The 9,167-nt window shown below is 43.3% G+C and overlaps 1 protein-coding gene across 1 annotated transcript in view; it reads left to right on the top strand.

Annotated features, from left to right (window-relative positions):
• The window catches only part of CDH20 (cadherin 20), a 206,110-nt gene extending 198,434 nt beyond the window's left edge, over positions 1–7,676 (top strand). Inside the window, exons 11-12 of the mRNA XM_027118670.1 lie at positions 1,738–1,989; positions 6,093–7,676. Coding sequence (XP_026974471.1) covers positions 1,738–1,989; positions 6,093–6,598 — 758 coding nt within the window. The 3' untranslated portion in view covers positions 6,599–7,676. The remainder of the gene's footprint in view (positions 1–1,737; positions 1,990–6,092) is intronic.
• Positions 7,677–9,167: the final 1,491 nt, after the last annotated feature.

Raw genomic sequence — 9,167 nt, forward strand, 5'->3', positions numbered from 1 at the left:
CAACATTAATGTTACAAAACTAAGTAAGCGGTTACACAGCACAATGGAAGGAGTGTGTATTTGGAGTCAAGAGACCAGAGTTCAAATCCCAGCTCTTCTACTAAATTAGTGACTTTGAACCAATTACATAATCTCTCTAAGCCTTAACTCTCACTGTAAAAGGGTGAGATTATCACTATCTCACCAAATGGTGGTAAAGATTAAATGAGATACTGCATGTAAAGTCTAAATACCTTGCACATAAGCACTCAAAAAACAACTGCTCTCATGATAAAACCGGGGGAGGAGGAGGTGGAAAAGTTAATTAAGGAATTATGTATTAGTCAGAATAGGCCAGGTTAGGCTGCAGGAAAAAACACCACCAAAATCTCAGTGGCTTAACGCAACTAAAGTTAATTTCTTGCTCACATAAAGCTGACTGTGGGTCTGGCGACCAAGGACAGCTGTCCAGGTGTAGGCTGCCTGGCTCTCCATCTCTAATGTTCTTTCATATATTACAACAAGGCAAGAGAGCACAAGAATAACATACCAGCTATTATTGATACATGCTGCTGTCCGCAAGTGACACGAATCAGTTTTGCTCATTTCCATCATCTAAAGCAAATGACACAGACATCCCCAAATTCAAGAGGGTAGAAAAGTATAATCCTTTATTATGTCCAGAAATATTGATATTGGTCTGAATAATGTTTACTTTGGCTAGACTCTCAGAATTTTTTGTGAAGTTCTAGACTCTTCCCTGTGAAATGTGAAACACATCCAGAGGACCTTCCATACTGATGACGTTAGCTTTGTCACTGATTATACGTCCTACCACATCTCTCAAACTTTTCGTCTGCTGAAAAAGATACCAGCTTTCCAGAAAATATATCTGATTTATAAGTCAAACCCACTCAAGAAAACTTGAGAACATAGATTTAAAAAGATCCCAAAACATTACACAAGGCAAATATAAATACAGACACACACACACACACACACACACACACACACACATCAGCTTTGTGGAAACATACCAAACAATTTTGCTAATCCCCTTTAAAACTGGGGGAAAAAACTAGTATTGAATGTTCACCAAATTCATATTAATTGCTTAAACTTAGACCACCAATTAGCGGGAAATAGCAGGGTGTGTCATGATTAGGGGATTTCGAATAAGCTTCTGCTAAACGAGCAGGTTCATCAGAAAGCACAGGAGTTGGTGACTGCATTTCAGAGGCATAAAAGAAAATAGCAGAAGACTTGAACTCCAGCCAAAGTGGCAAAAATAAGCAATGTGCCACAGCCGCGTGGGCTCCTCAGCATTCTTTTCCCGGGGGCACAAAGCAGCACAGGGCCTTGGAAAGCTGCTGAGCCAGAACCAACAGGGACCACAAGTCGCCAGTGACTGTTCATTTCTGTCAAGTTTCCCCAGGGACATTTCAGTTAGATCTGAAGTCTGACAGTTTGCCCTGGGCACTTTGTCACAAAGGGTAAGACAGACTCTCAAAAAAGGCCTCAGGGTTTTCCCTAGAAGCAAGCAAAAATCTTGGTTTCTGAATCCAACTGCTGATCCCAAAAAACCCAACTGGTGGCTGTAGCTAACCGCCTCCAGGGCATGCTGTCCCTTCTCTCTCCTTCCCCACCCAGTTCCTGCCCCCTTGCTTTCCTCAATCCAAAAAAATTAATTCTCTTGTTGGTTCTTTCATTTTCCTCTTCTCTCTCCTTTTTTGATCCCGGAACCCCTGTCTTCTTCAGATAACACTGCCCGGGTTCTAACTAGGAGGTCTGGCTTCCGGCAGCAGGAGCAGAGTGTCTTTTACCTGCCCATCCTGATATCGGACAATGGGCAGCCGGTGCTGAGCAGCACGGGCACGCTGACTATCCAGGTGTGCAGCTGTGACGACGATGGCCACGTCCTGTCCTGCAGCCCCGAGGCCTACATGCTCCCAGTCAGACTGAGCCGCGGCGCCCTCATCGCCATCCTGGCCTGCATCTTTGTCCTCTTAGGTGAGTAAGTGGCTCCTCTCCATTCTGTGGGGTCCTGCAAGTGCTTACTTAGATACCATTCCGTTATCACACTGACACAGCTGGCCAGAACTGGTTTTCCACACCGTGCTTATTGAAAAGGTGGGAGAGTAAGGCTGGGAAAAAGTAAAGAACTTGGAGATAGTCCCCTCCTTCAAGGAACTCATGGCCTTTGTGGCCAAATGAAAGCACATATATTTATCAACCATCTACTGTAGGCCAGGCTGCCTTTCTAGGTGCTGGGATTAATAAGACAGAAATGCCCCAGCCTTCACAGAGCTTAATTCAAAATAAAGCAAGTTCATTTTGACATCATAGAACCTATATAATAATTTTGGACAGGCTATGATGATCACCTCTTCTAACCCCCTCATTTCAGATAAGTAGTAGCTAAATCACAAAGAGGTAGTGACGGGCCCAAGGCCAAATCTCAGTCGCAGAGCCAGGGCTGAAACACAGGCAGGCCCCGCATTGCACATCCCTGTATCTGCGCAGTACGGCCTTTCCCCCAAATGTTCATCCCCAGATTCAGGATGTGGTAAGTGTTACAGAGAAGGGAAGAGGGACAGGGAGTCCTGAGAGGACAGGAGACAGGGGTGGGTGCCAGTTTAACTAGGGTGGTCAGGGAGGACCTCACTGATAAGACGACCTCTGAGCAGAGATCTGAAAAGTGGCAGAATGAACCACATGGATATCTGGGAGGGTAAGCTGTTTGGGGGCGTTAGCACCCCCCCTCCCTGGGTACCGTGGCCTCTAACAAGGGTCAGTTTGCCTCTACTTGTGAAATAAAGATGTGATGACAGGCCAGTGGGAGAGCACTACTGGGATAGGGGATCCTTTCCTCTTCATCTAAAGTCATACTGCAAAGCAGGTCCCAACTCCCTTGTACTAAGGCCATTCATGCTATTATCCTCAAAATCCACACTCAAAACAAACACTAAAACATCTAAACCAATTCCTGAAACCAAAAAACTATCTGTACATATCTGCCAACTCTTCTGACTGAAATAATTCACAGCATACTTATTTTGCTTAGAGAAAAGCAGACTTAGTAGATAGTAATATTATTCAATATGGAAGAAATCCTAGTAAGGGAAAAGAGTAAAGATTTGAGGATTAAAATTAGAATTTAAGCCCTGATCCCAGGTTTACCTCCAAACCAAGAGACTGAGTCAGACCAAAGAAAGAAGGTCTAACTAAAATGTCAGTTGCTTGATTGAATTTCTAGTAAGTCTGTGGAATATGCTTCATGTAGTTCAGTGCTACATGAAGGGAAAAACAGTATAAAGAAGTAACCTTTCAAAGTCCTTGGATACCTGGATCAGAGAGAATTGTTACGGCTTCTGGTCCCTTTCTGTACTGACAAATAAAACCCTCTTGCAATTCCCTGAGTGTCCATAAGGTGGCACTGGGAGTCCTTGAGTGCATAGCAGGACACCCTGAAAGAGGCCTTTGAAGAAACTTGCTCCTAGGAGAAACTTCCAGTCTGGCTGTCCTTACTTCTATCTTTGGAAATGTCTACATTATGAGTTCACCCTGGCCCACAAACAGTAGAAGGAGCCACCACTTCAGCGGGGCTGATTTAAAGAGGCTGGCACAAAGAGGCTCTCAACTTACAAGCGGTGTGCAAGGGGCGATTTATTTCGTGCCTCCCAAACCCATTATGTCTTGCTTTTGGAATTGCGCAGAATAAACAGACAGTTTTCAGCACCTAAACCGAGCAAAGCTGTCATAAAATCCTCAGAGTTTTAGGCACTTTCACTTCTAACAGTGTATATCCCACATTAAATATAATTCATAAAACTGAGTAAGACTGAACTGCAGTTGATTTGTCAAAGAAATACTACATTTTGTGGATAATTATATTAACACATTAATTTTGACTATGGATTTTTTTCCATGTTTCAAATATGTATCTAGTTCCTAGAAAATCTCATAGGCCCTATGCACTGTGCCTATAGATACTAAAGAATAAACATCCCTAGAACTGATTCTCTTCTGTAAGGGAAGCCCTTCAGCTGAATAGGATCATTTTTCCTAAAATTTGATTTTCAGGGGACTATATAATACTTGATATTTATATAAGATTACCTAAAAATAAGATACGTAGCAATCTTTATTTTTTTCAGAGTTCTATAAACTGCCTAATTCTATATCATCAGAATTCTTTCCAGTACAAACTCAAAGACTTTTCTAATATTGCTTCCCAGCATTTTCTGAAATACCACACCTAGCACTCCAGTGTCACCTGTGTGGAGGTTTTCTCAGGTCCCCAGGAAGAATTAACTGGCCCTGCTTCTGTATTCTCTGCAAAACTCTTGCAGCTCTATGATAGTCCTATCACCACCTGTTTGATATTAATCATTAATGTCTATTATCTCCTTCGATTGCATGCTTGTAAAAACAGAAATCATGTCGTATTCTACTTGGTTTCTGTTTTGCTTCAGATAATGTCTAAAAAATATTTGAGTTTAGTAACTCCTTACTGAATCCCACAAACACAGCAAGTTCACTCAGAATCCCATTTCTCCACCCTGCATCCATCCAAATCACACCCCAACCTCCAATGCCCAATTCAAGCCCCCACTTCATCAAAGTCCTATTAGTCCACTTCTCTGAAATCCCATAGTCCTCTAGCCTATGAGTTACATTTTTGCACAGAGATAAAATACAAGAGTATATAACTGTTTCCTGTGTGTGCATTTTGTCACTCGAGCTATTCAGGAAAATATCATGTATTAACATCATTCACTGCAATTTACAAAAAGCACATTCCACATTCAAGTTTAAAAAACCATTATTGTTATTTTTTTAAGTTAGTCCATAATCTTACTAGGCATATGACTGTACTCCATTCCCCCCTCCCTTGGATAAACTGGGCTCTTATTTTGCAGTGTTGTCTAGCTGTCACCATTCACCAGCTGTAACAAAGCATGCTAGAAAAAAAAAAAGTTCTACAGCCAAAATCTCAACACACTTCCTGGAAAACATTTTTACTCACAGAGATAAATGGTTCAATGGGATTACCTCCATCTCTCCTTTAAACCCCAGTGAACACATCCTGGGGAAAAAAATATATATATATATACGTTGGGATAAACTTTCATCCAAACCTGCAAGGGCATATCTAACAGCGTGGTGCGTCTCTGATAACATGATGAAATTATATAAAATGTCACTGTTCATTCCCTCTCTTCCATGAACATCCTTAGATCTAGAAAGTCACAACCTCCTCTCTAATGGAAGGCTTTTCTGAGGAATCTGAGTTAACTGGACAAAGATGGTCATTTATGCTCTCTTATTTTTTGGAGAAAACATAGAAAGACTAAGACTTTGGCTCATATTTAACACATGTGTCTATACTCATTTAATTAATATATGATCAAAATTGATCCTTGAACAATGGTGGGGTGGGGTTAGGGGCTTAGACCTGCCCTGAAGTTGTGAATAACTTATAGTCGGCCCTCAGTATCCACGGTTCAGCATTTGCAGCAACCAACTGCAGTAGTACTGCAGTATGTATTTATTTTTAAAAATCCACAGCTAAGTGGACCCCAGTAATTCAAACCCATGTTGTTCCAGGGTCCACTGTATATTTACAAAGTAGGATCCTATTGAGAGGCTAATGTAAAAAGCAGGATTCCACCTGTACAGTAAGGTTTTCACATTATAATGGAGAAACACGTATTCGTCCTTACGCAGTCAGAAAACATGGTCTGATCCTTAGCATACACTCCACGGGACCACAGGGCTTCGTGCTTTGTTAATGAGATGTTACACTGGGTGGCTGGGTGTACAAACGCACACACATTTCAAAGCGGTAAGGTGTGTGCAGAGCCTCTACATGCAACTACTACTTAAACCACGTGGAATCATGTCACGTAGCGTTCACTCGCCCACAGACTCTCCAACAGTGCAGGAAGAGTGAGAACAGGGTAGACCCTGTGAGGTCACATATCCAAACACTGCCCCTGCTCTCCCCACCCAGACAGCCCTCGCCCTACCTGTGTTACTCAAGAGCTCTGGTCTCGGCCCACACGGCCGGGGCTCTTCCGCCAACACCCGGTCCTCTGTGTTTCCGGCAGTGCTGGTGCTGCTCATCCTGTCCATGCGGAGGCACCGGAAGCAGCCATACATCATCGACGACGAGGAGAACATCCACGAGAACATCGTGCGCTACGACGACGAGGGCGGTGGCGAGGAGGACACCGAGGCCTTCGACATCGCAGCCATGTGGAACCCACGGGAGGCGCAGGCGGGCGGCGCCTCCAAGACGCGGCAGGACATGCTGCCCGAGATCGAGAGCCTCTCCCGCTACGTGCCTCAGACGTGCGCCGTCAGCAGCACCGTCCACAGCTACGTCCTGGCCAAACTCTACGAGGCCGACATGGACCTGTGGGCCGCGCCCTTCGACTCCCTGCAAACGTACATGTTCGAGGGGGATGGCTCGGTCGCCGGGTCTCTGAGTTCCCTGCAGTCGGCCACTTCAGACTCGGAGCAGAGCTTCGACTTCCTGACGGACTGGGGACCCCGCTTCCGGAAGCTGGCGGAGCTCTACGGGGCGTCGGAGGGGCCCGCGCCCCTGTGGTGACGGAAGCCGGGAGGCCGGCGCGCGGCCAAACCCGGCCGTTCTGGGGCGGAGGCTTCGCGGAAGAGGCGCCGCAACCGCAAGAGCAAGACTGCTGGAGAGTGAGTTTGCGGGGGGAGCGGGCGAGCGGAGCTCTCTCTGAATCAGCTTTACTTGGTTAGATTAAGTTAAATAATCAAAAGGAAACACAGGAAGAGGGGGGCAGAATCTCCAATGACCTTTTCTTCTTTTTTAGTTTTTGTGATACTGTATTCAAAGGCGTGGAGTCCAAGGTTAAGTATGGCGGGCTTGACTTTTCTCCGCCTTTCACTTGGTCATTTTGCCACCTCAGAGAGGCTGTGCTTTTCATTGCAGAGGTGGCAGTTGAAAGCAAATAGAAAGTTCTACTCTCCTATCCGTTTTTTGTTTTTATTTTTAATCATGTTTTTTTCTCCATTTAAAAGTTTTGCTGGCTCATCACACTGCACAAACCAACCCCCATAAAAGAACACTGAAAAATTATTCCTCGGTGAAATTAACCTACTTGTTCTGGGATGGATGGAATTTCTTTTAATACTTTTAAGACAAGGTTAAGGCCTAATTGACCTTGCATGGGGGGTGGGCAGGGGGGTGGGAGAAGGAAGAGGCATTGACTTTAAGCTCAAGTTTAATGGCTGAACCAAGAGTTGTTGGCATTACAACAAATCCACCTCCATGGAGTAAGAATGCTCTTGTTCTCTCAGCTCTTTAACTGTGCCCCTGCAAAATTATTCAGAAGGAAACCAGAAAATCTGCCTCTTTTGCACTGTAGATGTCTCTTCCATGTGCCAAATGTGAAGATTAGATTCTACAAATGAAAGCCAAAAAAAAGAAGTATCTGATAAAAGCATGGGTTAGAGGGCTTTCCTAATCTGTGTGAGGTCAATTCAAGGGATGTTTACATACTGTAGATAACCTACTTGAACACAAATCAGTATTATAGAGAATGGATGTAAGAAAATTACATGTATAAGTTTTGTATATTTGTTAATAATTTTGGTAATAAATATGATGTACTGCATCTCAGTACCTTAGCATCTCTTTTAATAAAAGTTAAATAGAAGGGAAAGTCTATTGCACATGTGTTTAATTGCTGAGCAGGTAAGGTTTTGTGATCCTGACCTAGTCTCAGGTTCTTGGGGCTGGGGCTCATTCATAAAACAAAGACAACAGCACAGAAGTATGAGGCTGTGCATTCTATTTCGGTCACTGATCAGATGAACGTATGGTTTAAACTGTAAAGCTGTAAAGCTTTTCATGAATATTTTTCATTTCCCCATCCCTTAAAAGAGCAAAGGATGGTTTGATAACACCAGCAATACAATAGTGAGTTTAGCCCATATTTTTTTTGTTTTGTGAGAGTGTATTGCACACAGCCACCAATGAAGCAGGCCACTGTGCTACTTTCATCTCTGTTCTGTTGGCAAATCAAATATGTACCAAAAATATGTACAAATATGTACATCTTGTCAATACTGGATGAGCTCACAGAACAGTGGGGCCATATTTTATTCATGTTTCCTTTCCCCACAGTAGCTAAGAGTGGGTACTTAATAAGTGCTTAATGGGTACATGATGGAAGGGATCTCTTTCTTTGACGTCGTATTATTAAAGGATATTTTACACAGTTATCCTCACCATTGGGAACAAATTGTGAACAAAATAGTTTTCTGAGTGTCTCGGTTAAAGGTTCTCAAATTTTAATGTGTGTCAGAATCACTTGGAACAGAATCACTTGTTAAACTATAGCTTGTTGGGCCTTTACCCACAAAGTTTCTAATTCAGTTGATCTGGGGCGATTTGCATTTTTAACAAGTGCCTGGGTGATGCCGATGCTGCTGGTCCAGGGACCACACTTTGAGAACCTTTGGTATATGGTCACGCTTTCTCAAATATAGAAAGATTAGATTGCACTGGGGCCTACCCCATCAGTAGAATAGTATTGTGAATCTCTTTTCCAGTAAAAAGGAGAGTTTGGCAGAAACATGTGAGAAGGCTAATGGATGTCTGGGAACCAGCAGGATGTGCTTCATGCTTTATTACGTGGTACACTAATAGCTAGGCAAGTTCTCATCTTCAACCTTCAGCATACTAACCCTTTCCTCCATGAAAGGCAGCTCTCATACATGCTCTTTGAGGGTAAAGTATGATGTAAAAATAAATAAACTTAGCAAAGAAAAAGAAAAAACATGAACTTGAGTCCAAACTAGGCTTTACAACATACCAGTTATGTGAATGTGGGCAAATTGACCATTATAACATTCTTTTCTGTCACTAGCCCTGAGGATAGTTTTTTGACTAGCTCACTCCGTGTTGCTTGTTTTAAAAACTGGGAACAGCTGTTATCCTAACCACAGGGGATTATCATTGCCCCACATCCTGCAAATGTGGCCCCCCATGATACTGGGCATGAAGTGCTTAAGCAGAATCTCCTGGAGCTTCTGGTCCCTGGGAAGATGTTTAATGGTGTGATACAGGAAGTGTGAGAGAAGCACAGAATAGGAGATCCATCTCAACTCACACTCTAAGCTAATAGAGACTCTTCCTTCCAGAT

This window comes from Aethalodelphis obliquidens, unplaced genomic scaffold, assembly GCF_003676395.1.
Source record: "Aethalodelphis obliquidens isolate GAN/ISIS:26980383/991018 unplaced genomic scaffold, ASM367639v1 scaffold19, whole genome shotgun sequence".
NCBI classification, from domain to species: Eukaryota; Metazoa; Chordata; class Mammalia; order Artiodactyla; family Delphinidae; genus Aethalodelphis; species Aethalodelphis obliquidens.